This window comes from Halichoerus grypus, chromosome 3, assembly GCF_964656455.1.
Source record: "Halichoerus grypus chromosome 3, mHalGry1.hap1.1, whole genome shotgun sequence".
Classification (NCBI taxonomy): domain Eukaryota; kingdom Metazoa; phylum Chordata; class Mammalia; order Carnivora; family Phocidae; genus Halichoerus; species Halichoerus grypus.
Window position 1 is genome coordinate 132,283,087 of NC_135714.1, and position 16,695 is coordinate 132,299,781.

Here is a 16,695-nt window from a genome sequence, read left to right on the forward strand (position 1 = left end):
ACAGAGACCATTCCTGGATGGTGTGTAATATCTAAGTTTATCTAGAAAGAAGTAAGTTTTCTTAAGTTATCATTTGGTAAGAAATCTTACATATCTCGTTTGGCCTATTCAAGCATCACAATTTTGAATATAATATAAAGGTAGTGTCCTCGAATTAGAATACATAAAACAGTTTCAAAAAAGATTAACTCATGACTTTTATGAAGATAATAAAAAGATTAGTTGGAAACGATTAATCCCACACTGTGGCATGAGAATCATATTTTATTATACGACTAAGACAAAGTATGTAAAAAAAAAACTAGAAAGGCTATATGTACTTGGGATATAAACTTCCAGTTCCTCTGCATCTAGGAACCAAGGAAACCAGCCAACCAATGTGACTAAGGAATTGTCTTTTAAACTGAACACAGATTTTTCCACATGGGCCAAAAATGTAGGGTTTGTGACGTACCGCCCACTGCAGTAGCTTAGCTGACATTGTTGTTGAACCATTGCACACCAGACATCGTGCATGTTGACTGTCTAAACCTGCAGAGCTTATTTACAATACGGATATCCCGGTATCAACCCGGATTTATTACATCAGAGGCTCTACATAGGAAAAGCCTCAGAATCTGCATTTATAAATAGATGTCCCCAAGAGACTCTGATCCGATCTGAGGTTAGTGAAGTTCCCTGGATGGGTCTTGTTCTGATTCACCAGCTACTAGAGGTTAGATTTTAGAATGACTGATACAAGCTACATTTACATTAGCCTGAGACTCCCATCGTTCTCATCCAGGCTTTCTTTCACTCAAATGGTGACCATGAGGCAACATTTAGGGCAAGTTGTCATCTTTGAAATGACTGTGATTTCATAGGCGACCACCTCCTATGTTTAACACTTAACTTGGGTTTAAACAACACGGCCTCAAAAACTGGAAACATTATTTCTACTCTGTTGTCTCTCACCTTATGTGATTCTCAAGGTTGTACTTTTAGTGTTTTTCAGTGTAAAAACAACTTAAAAATGTTACCTATCATTTGTCCATTGAGCTGAAATTGATTTCTGAATTCCATCCCTCCCGTTACTGGGGCACGTGGCTTGATGCTCCCTCCTTGAGCTTCCACTGTTCCTCAACTCAGCTCTAAGGCGCAATGTGTTGGTGCATAATTACAGCTAAACTAGCAAATGGAATAATTTCTGTTTGTTTTAACAACATTAATTGTGGTTTTAAGTAATTAAATTAGTACACATTATTTGCAGACATTTTGGGAAATATAGGAAAGTAGAACTGCTTATAATTTCAACCTTAACAGGAGAGCAGCTACCATCCTCGTTTATGTTTTTCTTGTGATTCTGTACATGTGTTAGCACTTGAATTTTTCACATTGTGTCATGGAAATGTTTCCATGTTACTTAATATTCTTCTTTAATGTTATTTTCTATAGTATTCTTTTTAATGACCATATAATTTTCCATCACGTGAATGTACTCTAATTTTTAGCAAGTCCCTGTCACTTAAAATTTAGATATTTCTGACCTTTTTCTAATAAAGATAATACTGAAGTTAGCATCCTTCTACATAACTTTATATATATATATATATATATATATATATATATATATATAATCTGTATTATATATAATATATAGTGTTATCTACTTTTTCTACAATAAATTTTTAGAAGCCGAGTATCTGGAGGAAAGAAAGGGGTTGGTGTTCTGGAGGTTTTTAAAATATATATATTGCCAAGTAACTCTCCAGAAAAACGATATCAATTTACTTTGGCAGACAGAATTACAGGTGTTTGTTTTTATTTTTCTTCTCCCTCACTAATGCTGAATGTTGTAATTAAAATTTTGACAACTGCTTTAATTTTCATAGCTTAATTACTAGTGCAAGTAAGAGATTTTTAAAATGTTTAATGACCATTGGTCTATCTTCTTTTGAGAGCTACTTTTCATGTCCTTTCGCTAGTGCTACTTTTCTATTAGCATAAATCATCTTTTATATGAATTCTTAACCATTCTTTATGTACATAGGATAGCAATCAGGAACATGATATTACCCTCTATTTATTCAAATATTTTATTTCCTAAGTGATTAGACTCAAAGAGTCATATGCTTACAAACAGTCTTGACTAGAACCAATACTAACCACTACACCCTGTCTCTCTTCCCAGCCAAGCTGTGACCAATAGGCGATAAGTTTTTTGTTTTTTTTTGACTGAATTATATTCATTTCTCCAACAATTTTTTTATTTTGAAAAGTTCCAGTCTTACAGAGAAATTGCCAGAAGAGTTTAATGAATACCTCTATGTCCTTCACCTAGATTCACCAATTGTTTGCTACATTTGCTTTATCTCTCAAAAGGAGATACTTTTAAGCAGTGTTGTAAGAGCTTATGTAGGCCTCTAACCTTGAGGTCACAGACCTATTGTAGGCAGAATCAAAGGTGGATTTAGCAAATATTTTTCAGAGTGCTATGTTGCAACCAGCACATAGCCACCTTCAGCAATGAGGTGAAGAATAGGCTGACCATCGTTTAGTAACTATTTCTCAGCTCAAACCTGGAATGTTATCTTAAATTTTCTTGCCTCCATGGTTTTGAAGAGTTGCTTTTACTATGTGGAAATGGAGGACATAATGTCCTGCTTTTGTATAAGAATTAATTTGAATCTCTCCTCCCCAGGTGCAAATTCCCCACCATACTACTCCCTTCTATGATGTTTAAGGCCCTTGCCATCCCCACCCCCAATTAATTAAGGACTTTTCTCCGTAAATGAGATTTACAAAGTACTTGAAATTCAGTTAAAAAGAGAATATAGATGAATTAATAAACGTATGAACAACAATAAAAAAACCATATGAATAGATAAAATGTGATAACCCCAAAGTGGTTTCTGTGCAGATTTTGTTACTTACAGGCAAGTTTTATAATACTCATAGCTACCAAAATCTGAATGTTGCTACTTCTCAAGCTGTTTCAGCAAATAGTAAATGTTATACTACTTTACTCAGGCATAAAAAATATTTAGTTTATGATTTTTGCATTCTGCATGTACTTATTCTTTCAGACTTTTCTAGATACGATTTGAGGTTAGTGAAGCTCCCTGGATGGGTCTTGTTCTGATTCATCAGCTACATCCCTAAGGTCTGCTAACTAAATTGGAAGTGTGTTTTATTGGTTATAAGGAGAACCCATGACAGAATGTAATTAGGTCAACAATAACACTGGGAAATAATTAAAATTAAATGGTATGGGTAATACAGTTGACTCTTTGAACAATGCAGGGGTTAGGAGTCCAGACCCCCACACAGTAGAAAATCCAAGTTTAACTTTTGACTCCCCCAAAAATGACTAATAGCCTACTGCCAACCAACTGTAACATAAACAATTAGCTTATATTTAGTATGTTAGATGTGTTATATGCTGTATTATTATAATAAAGGAAGCTAAAGAAAATATTACTAAGAAAATCATAACAAAAAGAAAATACATTTACAGTACTGTAAAAGATCTGCATATAAGTGGATCTGCTCAGTCCAAACCTGTGTTGTTCAAGGGTCAACTGTACTCTCACATTTATCTAAAACTATGGTATCATCATCCTAGAACTCATAATAAATGATGTGTGGAACTTACGGGGCTTGAGCCTATAAGAATATAAGAAGTTGTGAGCTTCATCCCCAGATGTGCTCCTTATCATCACATTATTTAACCTTCTTAAGCTGCTACTTTCTCACTAGAAAGATCAACCTATAAAATGTTCTCACCTTTATTAAAGAAACTCTAGTAATCATTGATCAAAAGTATTCTAATAATTTTTCCTGGAAATAATTCTTTATTCTAAAGGGTTTCCAGAAACTGAAAGCAAATATGTAAACAGAACACATGAATCAAAATGTGAATAATCTCTTTTAATAAAAATTGACTATGACATCAACAGATATAGAAGGGATTTATGCATTTAGTAGGAGGAGGTTGAACTGGATGACCTTTAAAGTTCTACTTAACACTTAGATTCCTTAATTCACAAGCATTTTATTGGGTCATCACTTTGTGCCAGACCTTGTGTGAAGTGGTAGAAATAAAATATAGTAATTTCAGTTAAGAAAAGAGCAGTTAATTAAGTTTCTTCATGTTTTCTTCAAGTACCATGCTGAAGGACAGCATCAACAGCTATGGGCTAAATGATGAAGACCCATCCATCTCGATGTCAAATTAAAGTGCAGTTGGACATTTATTCTATTCCTTACTTAGGATCTAAATCCCCAATTCATCATTTTTCTCCCTGGCAGAAATATTTAAAAGCCATGTGCTTTCATGGCAAAACTTTCAGGTTCATGTCCATTTACGCCTTCATTTACCTATTCGTTCATTCAACGAGGGGTTATGTTGAAATGTCTAACCTAAATAAAGCTTGCAGAGTAAGAGGGCATGGCATTAGATGGAGAAAAGCATCATGAGGTAGTCAGCAGCAGTTAAGGAAAGAAGAAACAAAAAAAATTTTAAAGGTAAATATAAAATAAAAGTGGTTTTTAAAAAGTTCATTATTTATAAGAACATCTTCTACATTAAGAAGTACAGTTTAAAGGTGAAAGAACCACAGGAAAAGAGTTAAAGAAAGGAGAAACTACAATAAAACAAAAAGTAAATTAAAAATAAAAATGTGTTTCAGAATTTATCTATTATTTCAGGAAAGGCTTCTAAACAAAGTGACATGTAAAGATGTAGGTAAACGCAAAGAAAAAGAAATTGGGAGTGATGACAATATTAATATTTGACAAGGTAGAATTAACTTCCAAAAGCATGAAATAAGTAAAAAAAAAAGACATTATCTAATGAAATACTTGGAAATTAATAGTTAAAAGATGACTCACTCATTCCACATGAGGTCAGGGTTGTAGAAAAAAGAAAGATGACTCACTCTAAACCTCTAAAAAAGTAACTAATTCAAAATTAAGAAAGACCTTTCCAAAACCCCTAGAACAAACAAAAGAAGTAAAAACTGAAAGGAAAATTTTTTTGGCTTAGAAAAAAAGTGGAGGGTAAGAGGGAGAATACTTCACTGAAAAGCTACACTTTAAAGATGAGCAAAGTGATATAAGCACAGGAGAGAGCATATGTATAGATTTGTCTTATTCAACAAAATTGGCATTTTGATTCCACTGGCAAAGAATACTTTAATAGCGGATCCCAGCATAACTGGCTATTCATCCACAAGAAGATAAAAGTAGACCGTCTCCATAACATGTTAAAATAAATTCTAGGTTAATTAAATATTTAAATGTAAAAGAAAAAAAAAAAACAGAAATATTTGAAGAAACTTTTAAAACCTATCTGTAGAATCCCGGGGTAGGTGAGATATTCTTATGAAGGGCAGAAAACACTATGTAACTGAGCTCTGGCCAGAAGGAGGACACCTAATGACATAAATAAATATGTTAGAGATAGGGATCTACTGTTATTTTGGGGATAGAAACAAGAACTTTGAGGGCCCAGAGAAAAATTCCTGGTTCTACGGTGGGCATTAGGGAAGGGTTCACAGAAGGAACACTACGGAGCGGCATCCTCAAGGATGAAGGGGACGCTTCTAGGCCGTACATGTAAAGGCACAGACTCATTAAAGGATCTGGTATTCTGATACTAGTGCGAAATTCAGTGCAATCCAGATGCAGTGAATGACTGTAGACGTTGGAAAGGGACCAGTTTGTGAAAGAGCTTATGTGCAAAGCTAGGAAGTTTTAATTCAATGTCAAGATACGCCTTAAGCAGGAGAAAGACATGATTGCTTAATCTTTTAAAAGGTAACTTATAGAGTGAGAAAGGATGTTCTGGTTCAGACTGCTAATTGCCTACCTCAACATGCATTCTGCTTCTCCTTATTAACAGAATCCTCATTTTAATTAGGATAGCTTTGTATTAACCTTGTATTGTTAAGGTGTCAGGGCCTCTCCCGAAGCCAGGTATGTCCATGTGGACTAAGCTGTGGCTGATGACACATAAGTAAAAGTGCTATCTGCAACATTTCAGAAAGTACCTTAAAAGAGAGAAGATACGCCATTTCCCTTCTGTCTTTCCTCTATTTTCCAGATTGCCACAGGACATGGTGTTTGATAAGACATGAGGTAAATTCGAAGATGAAAGACTTTTACTAGGATGCTGGCTTCCTGAAGACACGGAGAGGACATATTACCATAGACTTTTTTGTAAACAAGAAATAAGTTTCTGTCTTTTTTATGGCACATGCATCCAACCTCATCCCAACTTATAAAAATGAGTATTAATGTTACTGTAATGAGAAACTCCTACATTTAAGGAGTGGTTTAAGAAGGAACTGCCAGTTAAAAAGACCAAGAAAGGTGAGACAAATGAGAATGGTCTATCAAAAACCAAGAGAAAAATGCAGATTGAAGAGGTAGGATGGGGACCAAAGCAGCAGATTTTAAAAGAAGTCAAGCAGGAGGAGGCCTGAATGCAGGACGTTAAGTTTAGAACTATGAAGTTCTTGTTGACTTTAAAAAGAGAAATTTCAAGAGAAACTAGTAACCAAGTGAAAATCAAGTTAAAGTGGGCTTCCATCGTGAATGAGAGTCAGAGAAGCTAAATTAATATTTAATTTCAGGGATAAGGGAAATAGAGCAACAGGTTAAAGGTAAAATGGGAAAAAAAGAGATGTTTGGTGTCTTTTCTCAAAACTAAACTGTATCTCCAATGATCATGATCCTGTTAATATTGGCTTTTGTTTATTAAATGAAAAGAGGTTACCCATTCTTTGCCAAGAAACTCAAAGCCTTCAAAATAAATAGGAAATGAATGGCCTTTCACATTCAGACTCACTTTCATTTGGGGACCCGACTCTGTCCATAATAGTGCGACACTGGAAAATAAAATACTTCCTACTCCCAACTCAAATTCTGTGGAGGCATATATGTGTGAGTGCAAATGGGGCAGGCATAGAGATAACATGGAACTCCCAGGTCTGAAATAAATGAAACTTCTTTTAATTCTGAAGAAGTTCTTATTCAATTATTCAAAGATTTGGAGGTGTATTTGTATCAAGGATTTTTTAAAAAAATTATTTATTTATTTATTTGTCAGAGAGGGAGAGAGTGAGAGCACAAGCAGGAGGGAGCAGCAGAGGCAGAGGGAGAAGCAGGCTCCCAGCTGAGCAGGGACCCTGGGATCATGACCTGAGCCAAAGACAGATGCTTAACCGACTGAGCCACCTAGGCAAACCTATCAAGGATTTTCAATTGCACATAAGGAAATGCAAGAATGCTGGGGCTTCCTATGTAACTCATTTGCAAGCCCTTGTGTCCATCTTCTGTCTGCTCCCCCGGATCTGGCCCCTATCCTAAACTGCCTGCTTGCTTCCTTCTTTCTTTCCCTCTTTCTTTCTTTACTAGGATAAAGGATGCAGTTAAACAGGAGTAAAGACTACACAAATGAGAGCAATGTACCAGGAGCTTGGAATATTTTAATACATTTTCAAGCGTAAATAGCAGGTAGTTCTCACCAGCAAGAAATATGAGTCAAAAATTGGGGGCCAGAGCCAAGGCTTCCAAGATCAAAGAAGCAACATACATCAGATAAAATACTGACCATGTAAATATATTGAATTTATGAATTCAATATATAGTAGTAGTGTTTTTTGAATACTTGAAAATATTGAAAGGATTTTAAATGCATTTTCTCATGCCATGTGTTTTTGAAAGAAATTTGTTTGACTCTGTGGAAAAAATTAAGTGTGCATTATGGTCTTCACTGAAAAGCTTAAAGAACAGATTTCTATTTCTATTAGGAAAGAGTGCTTCTCCTGCCTTCTTGGATTTGCTGCTAACAGAAGAGATGAACGTACTTCATAATTTGCTAAGTTCCTCCATGAAGGCCAGCCATTGTTTCTATTCAGTGATTTGTAACTTAAAATATTGGCTTCAGGGGCACCTGGGTGGCTCAGTCGTTAAGGGTCTGCCTTCGGCTCAGGTCATGATCCCAGGGTCCTGGGATCGAGCCCCGCATCTGGCTCCCTGCTCAGCGGGAAGCCTGCTTCTCCCTCTCCCACTCCCCCTGCTTGTGTTCCCTCTCTTGCTGTCTCTCTCTCTGTCAAATAAATAAATAAAATCTTTTAAAAATATATATATTGGCTTCAACTCATTCAAACAAAATGGGTGAAATAACTTTTTTACTGTACAATGGCCTTATGACTGAGTGGTATGGGGAGAGAAGTGCTCAAAACAAGACCCGTAAGGGTTATAGAAGGAACATCCATCAGATTCCTTCTTCCTGATGTACTGAATGTTCCTTGGTGTAACCTTATAGAAATTTGAAAACCCACAGAGCTACTTTCAAGATAAAAAAAACTCACATAACTTTATTCTTTAAAGCAGTAATATGTCTCAGTTACATTTAGATACAGTACAAAGAATAATAAAATAGCACCTGTAAATTTCTTAGTAGATTGTAAAGAATCTTAACTCCTTTATCTTCCTCATCTTTTTTCTCCACTTCACTAAACAAAGAAAACAGATTACTCTCCCTTCCACTCCTCTTGGGTCACCAGGGGTCTGATTTTCATGCGAACAGTCCTGAGGGAATAATCTGCACCCCTGAAGGGGACCCAGACCACTCCGTTCTCAATCTCATAAGGACTGTTGTTCCTTGGATCATAAGAGCCCCCGGGATAGTAGACGCCATTGAGATTGGCCGCTTGGCAGCTGTTGTACCACCAGCCTCCGCCGTAGACTTCTGCGCAGTTCTCTTCCCACTGGTCTGCATCCCTGTCATAGGTGCTGAACTGCATGCCCGCGTGAGAAGTATACTCTGTTCCTTCCTCTGCAGAACCCTCAATCAGAGCATCACCTGCTGTGCCCTCATAGGAAGAGACCTGCAGGGTATAACCTTCTGCCTCAGAACCTACCCTCAAGTGATATTCTGCATAAGCCTGGTTTCCAGCCCAGTCCTCTAATTCAACCCGAAGGACAGAGCCCCTCAGGGTTAGTAAGTGGAGGTATTCATTGCCTAGCCAGAATTCTCCTTCCCCCTTGTCATCCAGGCTGCCGAAACCCTTCTTGTAGTCTTGCCAGGTCCGGTTAAAATTCAGTGATCCATCCATTCTTTGCTGGATCAAAAGCCATCCTCCCAAACTGGTCTCTTGATCACAATAAACAGAAAAAATCTTACTGGATCCCGGTAGCTTGATATTGAAAATACCACTTTGGGTACCTGAAGGATGTGTTTGGAGGACATCATCACAGTCTAAAAAAAAAATTAAGCTGGTTGGAAGAAGTTATTCTCATTTAACTTTACAAAGATAGGCATGGCCCAGATTAAACGAAGGCAGATACTGGCTTCCTTTTCCTTCTTTCCTTCCATCCTACCTTCCTTCCTTCCCTCCCTCCATGAGGAAAGAGTGCACTTACACTGGGATGAAACTTACGCAAGTGAGTGGCATTTATACCCACAAATTGCAGAGGGGATTTTCCTCAATGGATTTGAAATTTTACTTGCATGTACTGATAACAGCAAGTAACCAGCAAAGATATCTAAGTATCATTTAGTGGTAATATAACTTGTTTTTAACCTGATCTCAATGTCAACTGAGACACACACTAAAAATGTGATTAATAAATTGGGTGACAATTCCAAGAGCACACATTTTGAGTGGTGAAAGAATTTGGTTAAACTTAAAATCGAGTTTCAGAGGGATTCATTCATTCATTTAACACGTATTTATTGAGTGATGATTCTCTGCACCGCTAGGCATTTAGGAATACAGAGATGAACATGAGAGACAAAGTCCCCACCCTCATGGAACTTACAGTCTAGTGCCCAAACACAAACAAGCAAAGGGTGTAATTTCTATAAAGTGTAATAGAGGGCTAGGAAAGAAGTTCAAGGTGCTAGGGGAGGCATTGCAAGAATAGTGAACTTAGTCTAGGGGGTCAGGGAAGGCTTCCCCAAAGGAGAAGTGTGGATACCTCTGGCAGAGCGAACTTTATCATGGCCTCTTTTGGTGGTATATCCTCCTTTGAGGGTTACATGTTCCTCTTCAATTCCGGCCTCACCTGCCACTTTATAGCTCTTGCCTTCATATGTGGAGTCTCCTCTGTTGTAAGTTGTACTACTGCTCGAAAATTGTTTGCTGTGACTTGAAGTTTTACCACCGAGAGGGAACTCAGGTACCCTTAAGTGTGTGAATATGTCCGATTCTGAGCCCACAGCATGGGTCCTACTGTCAAACTCTCTGTGCGAGGGTAAAAGCCCACCAGGAAATGTGTTTCCAGTTGAGGCAGTGCCGAAGAAACTCCCCAGATCAGGATGCCTAAAACGGAGATCATCTAGGCTACCAGCAAAAGTATGGGGTAAGTCACCACAGTCAGAACCATCTTCGGAGTTTACCACTTCTTTGGTCGTTTCTTTGTGACCATCAGGACCTATAATAGTCTTAGTAACTGTTTTAGAGCATGAATGACGAGTGGTGGTGGCACTTCCAGAGGTGACCTTCTCATTACCAATAAGAAGCTCTTTATCTCCTTTAGACGTGACCAGTTTACCTGTGTGGTACTCTTTCTTTGTCCCTGGAGTTACACTTCCTGACACCTCCTCAAATTTGCCCCACTCTGGGTTGGTAGGCCTGGTGTTCCCATGCCCTAAGCTTCCAGACTCAGAACTTCCAGGTCTCCAAGGGCCAGTACTGCCAGTCCCCGTGCTCCCAGAGCTCCAAGAGCTGCTGCTGCTAGACTCAGAACTTCCAGGTCTCCAAGGGCCAGTACTGCCAGTCCCCGTGCTCCCAGAGCTCCAAGAGCTGCTGCTGCTAGACACAGAACTTCCAGAGCTCCAAGGGCCAGTACTGCCAGTCCCTGTGCTCCCAGAGCTCCAAGTGCCGTCACTGCCAGGCACAGTGCTCCCAGGCTCAGGGCTCCAAGGGCCAGTACTGCCAGTCCCGGTGCTCCCAGAGCTCCAAGTGCCGTCACTGCCAGGCACAGTGCTCCCAGGCCCGATGTTCCCAGAGCTCCAAGAGCTGGCACTGCCAGACCCGGTGCTCCCAGGGTTCCAGGTGCTAGAACTTCCTGGTGTGAAGCTCCCGGGGTTCCTGGGGCTTTCAGGCACTGATCCTGTTCCATGAGATGCAGTGTCTCCTCGGGTATTTCCATCTTTACCAGACCCCTCTAATGTCATTTTCATCTGTTGCATTTCCATGAGTGCCCTCCACTCTGAAGGGGCCTTCTGAAGCTGGCTCTTGAAGTCCCCAGGAAGCGTATTTGCAGTTGTGGTCATTTTCAGCCGTGGTAAGTATTGCCTATCTTTAGGTGGAAGTAAGTCTTTGGCAATGACTTGTTCAAGTTGCTTCTGCTGATCTTCATAGTACTTTAGATCTGTCCTACGTTCTAAAGCCCTATTGCATGAACCTTGGCAAGATCGGATCTTAATATCAATGTCCACCTAAGAGAGGGGGAGAAAGGGAAAGAAAAGAGGTTGATATAAATAAAGAAATTATGCCTATTCAGTTCTAAGCAGTTAATTTATTTTTTGGAAACTGAATTCATTTCTTTAAGGTGAAGACCTACCAATCAATACTCTATTATTCGTTTATGTCACACTCTCAGTGGAAGAGATGTTAGGTATTGTACGGTTAGCCTGGAGAAGCAATAGGAGCTATTTGGATTCATCTTAGTCTTAAAACATATCAGTAAGATGCTATTCCCTCTGAAAGGAAACACTGATGAATTGACCCTTAGTGAGACTGAGATTGAAGATCCAGAGGCATGGTGATGTCAGAGCTTTGAAACAAGACAAGCAGGGACTTAATATTTGCTCTTGAAATTTACTATGTATCCTTGGAAAATTTGCTTAATATCATTGAACTTTTTTTCTTCATTTGTAGAGTGGGGGAAATAATACCTACTTTGTAGGTGGATAATGGATATAACGCTTAGCTCTACATATAGTAGGTCTTCAGTGAATGACTATTGCCTTCCTTTTCCCTGCTATTCGAAAACAAAAAAATCTGGTCTTAGAGCCAAACACTCACTTACCTCCAGTCGTTTCATATCTACCAGCTGATCCCTGACATTTTTCTGTAAAAGGCGGATTTGCTGTACTTGTTCTATGACTTTGCGCCTCAGGATTTCAATTTTGCTTCTCAGATCTTCTGACACTTGGCTATATGTATTATCATTATCTGAAAAAAGCGAGAGTGAAGGAGCTGCTAAGTGATTTTCTTATCATAGCCAGCAAAAGAAGGAAATCTATTTATAAATATCATTTCCCTTTTAATAACAATTTGTTCTTTGGACATTTTATTTGTCAGTTCCAAATCTATTAGGCATTGGATATTTGAACAATGTCATGTCCTTTAGTCATCCATAGTTGTCAATTAAGATGCTCTACTAGCAATTAGTAATCCAAATAAATGCAGAAGAAATGTCTTTGGAATTTTAAAGGTATAATTAGGAGATTAAATCTGATCACATTTCAATTATTTCATCATATCCTTAACCAAGGGACTTAAAAATAATGTTAACAATATGCTAACATACTTAAATATATTCTTGGATTTTCTTACTGAGAAGTTTTCCCTCCTACCTATAGATTTGAAATTGTTCCTAAGATTTTTTTTTTCCTTAGGTCAACAAGAGTCTTCTTTATATCTTTAGGAGACACTTAACTAATTTAAAGTCAACAGTGCAACAGTAATGGCAAGTGAGTGATCCTGTTGACCTAAGGAAAAAAAAAATCTTAGGAACAATTTCAAGACGAACCATGAGAGACTACGGACTCTGAGAAACAAACTGAGGGTTCTGGGGGATGGGTTAGCTGGGTGATGGGTATTAAAGAGGGCACGTATTGCATGGAGCACTGGGCGTTATACGCAAACAATGAATCATGGAACACTACATCAAAAACTAATGATGTAATGTATGGTGATTAACATAACATAAAAAAAAAAAGATATAAAGAGTCAAAGCAAGGCTTCAGGAACTAGGGCCTCACTAAATTTGCTTCCCATGCCCAGAGCAAATCTAATGTCTCCTCGTCCTAGTGAGACTTAGTCATAGTCCTATGAGAATGTAGAACATAGCTCTATATTTTAAATTAAAAAACAAAACATAAACAGCTTGGTGGAGTTGGACTCTCAGCTCCATCACATGATAGCTTTGTGTCTTTGGGTAAGTCTCTTGATCCCTCAGTTTCCTCCCTCCTCTGTAAGACAGAAACAATATCTCCTCAAAAAGTTATGCTCATCTTCTTTTCAGTATATACTCTTTAAAAAAGAACACATTTAAATTCTAGTCTTCAATACAAAATTCTGACTTACTTTGTGACTTTAAACAATTCTAAGCTAACCTTTTTAATGTTACTTTTATAAAAAGCAAGCCCCTCCTTAAAATTCAGGGATATCATGAAGGCATGCATTTCTATCTTAAGTACTTTGGAATGAAATTGGAAGTTGCTATAAGGAGACAGCATATTTATCTGGGGCCTTTGTTGTTGCGTCGTTGTGTGCTATAAAGTCAAAGTTCCAAATATGTGGTGCTTACTGTTAGTGCTGGCAAAATCCCCTCTCACGAGTTCCATTATATTCCCTGTCAATGAACCAGAGTCCTTATTGTTCTTCTGATAATCAAATAATGAATTTTTGAGCTTATTTATTCTGTTTGTAAAATCTTGATTGACTTCATCAATTAACCCTTTCATCCTGCAGCCAGAAGGGCATTTGTAGTTCTGCAAGTGAAGAGGAAAAATTATATTAAGGGTCTATATCTTAGATCCAGTATAATTTTGAAGGTTTCCATGCAGACCCCCCCCTTGCCCCTCCCTCCCCCAATATGCTGACATCATCTATTGACTTAAAAGTAGTTTAAGAGGACTAGTCGGAGGTCATAGAGAGAAATTCTGGAATGAGGGTACACTTAATAATAAATTAGGCCCCACAAAATCTTGAGGCCATAATACTTAGGTTCCTGGGATTTGTCTGAACATGAAACTAAAATCCACACTGTTAATCCCATTAATGACCCAGAGTTTGGGAGGTAATTCAAATACTGCTCTCAGGGTGAGGTTGCTTTCCATTTGTCTTCTTGAATTTGGCATGTAATGAGTTATTAGATTATTTCCCAACTGAAAAGTTTTCTGTGACCTACTGGGTCAGCCTGTGTACAATTCTAGTACCACAGGGAAGGATTCTTCCATTCCCTCTGCCCACCACTCACCCAGTCTTCATCAGCACAGAAGGGCCAGTCTGTCTCCTTGCAGACAGATTGCTGTCTTTCCACGATCCTGGGGCCACGCACACCTCCTCCTTTGGCTAAAAATTCATCTTCCTTGATATCTGTGGTCTTTAGAGATTCATTCGAACACACAAAAGAGAACAACATTAGGCAGATGACACTGGCGTGCCTGCAAACCCAAGGGAAGGGGAGGGGGTGCTCTCCCAGAGATTAAGAGCACCTGCTTTGGGGCCTCTGCAAGCTTTCTGACATTTTCACTGAAAATCCTAATACCTATTTCATGGAGTTGTACGAATTAAATGAGTTAGGGTAAACACATTTTTTAATACTGTTGGATGTGAAACAAGCATTTAATAAATGCTAGGAGTTTTAAATATGGAAAATGTATTATGTACGGAAAATTATTTGAATCAACAAAATTAGTTAAAATTTACCTTTTCATTTTCAGTAATGTCTGGAGATAGAAAGGTAATTGAGAAGTTCAGAGTTCTTTCCCTTATAATTTCTGTTTCAGTAGGAAAAAACCTACACTACCTTAGCTTAATTTCTCTCTCCTTCAACTTTCTACTTCGATCTGATGGATTCGTAATTTGAGCAGGTACATACCAAGGGCACAAATGTGGCCAGATCAGACTGGGAAATGCTTTTTAGGTTACCCACTCACGTAATAATTTCCTTTTAATTGCAATGCAAAAGAGTAGACTGAAAGCAAAAATAATGGTCCATGACTGACAACTTTTTTTGAACACCTTTCTAATTAGAAATACAGATTTTTAGAAAGATTTCTATCGTGACCTATGAAGTGAAATAGGACATAGAAATATTCTTCCAGCAAGACTTTATAGCCTCATAAATCAAGATGGATTTTAAGTTTTAGTTATTTTTATTTTGTGCTACTAACTTACAAAGATTTTGCTATGACTATTTTAATCTCAGATAGTTTAGTCTTTTTTTTTTTTTTTTTTTAGTAATCTCTATGCCCAGTGTGGGGCTCGGACTCACAACCCTGAGATCAAGATTCACATGCTTTATGGACTGAGCCAGCTCCCTTGGATAGTTTATTCTTATAATTAGCTAATATTTGCTATCTCATTTTTTAAGAAGTACCCTAATAATAATAATAAGTATTATTATTAAAGCAATCAAGGACAGTTTATTTAAAAGAACAAGTACAATTTCTTTAAGAAATAAAATTATAAATTCAAACATACTTCAGAATAAAATGGCACAACAATAAAAACAGGCAAAAGTTAAATATTTATGCCAATAAGGGAGAGATAACTGAAAACTTATGCATTATCCAAAATATCGTTAGCAAATGATGTTAGTCTTATTTTCCATAAAACTTTTTTTACTTAAAGTTTACTATAAGAAAGAAATTTAAGTTAGAAACCCTCTTTAGTTTTTTTGCTCTGGTAGTAGGTTTTATGAGTGGTGAAGGGAAAGAAATAAATTGGAATAATTCATAGCCCAGGAAGTAACTGAGTTTCTTAAACATATTTGTCATGTTTTTATAAGATCTAAGTGTTTCAAAGGCCTGTTGAATTAAGTTCCTCTTCTTTTCTACAGGTCTCTGGAGTCAAACTTCAGAAATCATTGCGATATTTAGTAATTATTTTAAAAGATTGCTTCCCAAAAAGAATATTGCCTTCTCAATTAATCTCTCCTAACTATGTAATATGTAATAAAATATCCTATGTAATATGTTTTAAAACAACGAATTTGCTTTTCTTGGGAAAAAAAACACACAAAAACAACCTTTCAGGAAAACTACATTAAACCACTGTTCTGCGTATTATGGACAAGTAGCAATAAATTAATAATTAGATTTTTTAAATTCTTAGCAAAAGAATGCTTTGTTCCGTTAACTAGCATGAACTATCTCGAGGCTTTATTGGAACAAAGAGGGCAAAGATTTCTTCCCATAAAACAAATAAACAAATGATGTTGTAAGGCTGAATTACAGACACGGAAGCTTCCCCTGTGAATTTCTATACTTTAGTCCAGCTAAGTCTCCTCCTTACTCTTGAGGTGTCAGGCTCATCTAGGATCTTGCCTCCATGGCGTAGAGCTTATAAAGCTCGCAGTGTGTGAGGACGTAGGTAAGTCTCTCAGACCTGCAAGCTCTTTGCAGAATAAACACCAGAGAGAAAGCAAGAAGAGAAAATAAAGGCGACCGTACCCAGACTGTGCCTACCACACTCAGGACCAGGCAAAAGATCTTCGCAGAAAACATCTCTCAGGGTGGACCTGGCTCTTAAGGAGCACCCCAGCTGAAAGAGAGGAAGACTGCCTCCACTCCTAGTGCCCATCCCATTTAAATCTGCAAGGAGGTTTGATTAATCATTATCTTTGTCCTGTTTAGACAGTCAATATGCGCTCTACAACCCTTGCTTCTTCTGTAAGGTTGGTGTCCCCGAAGTTCTTGCTCAATTCCCCCAAGCTTGTGTGCTTTTGATAAGCTGTTGC

General features: G+C 37.8%; 1 protein-coding gene across 1 annotated transcript; it reads right to left on the reverse strand.

Annotated features, from left to right (window-relative positions):
• Window positions 1-8,338: 8,338 nt before the first annotated feature.
• FGA (fibrinogen alpha chain) lies at window positions 8,339-16,548 on the reverse strand. The gene is made up of 6 exons (XM_036086988.2): window positions 16,409-16,548; window positions 14,209-14,334; window positions 13,537-13,720; window positions 12,031-12,176; window positions 9,973-11,437; window positions 8,339-9,250 (listed from the first exon to the last, which is right to left on the reverse strand). The coding sequence occupies exons 1-6, from the start codon at window positions 16,460-16,462 to the stop codon at window positions 8,523-8,525; spliced, it is 2,703 nt and encodes a 900-aa protein (XP_035942881.1). The 5' UTR covers window positions 16,463-16,548; the 3' UTR covers window positions 8,339-8,522.
• Between the last annotated feature and the right edge of the window lie 147 nt (window positions 16,549-16,695).

Excerpts from the sequence above, each read along its gene's own strand:
- FGA (XM_036086988.2), bottom strand. The coding sequence starts at position 16,462 with ATGTTTTCTGCGAAGATCTTTTGCCTGGTCCTGAGTGTGGTAGGCACA. Across the intron at positions 14,335-16,408 it reads GTGTGGTAGGCACAGTCTGG|ACCACAGATATCAAGGAAGA; the intron begins GTACGGTCGCCT and ends GAATCTCTAAAG. Across the intron at positions 9,251-9,972 it reads TAAAGTTCGCTCTGCCAGAG|ACTGTGATGATGTCCTCCAA; the intron begins GTATCCACACTT and ends TTTTTTTTTTAG.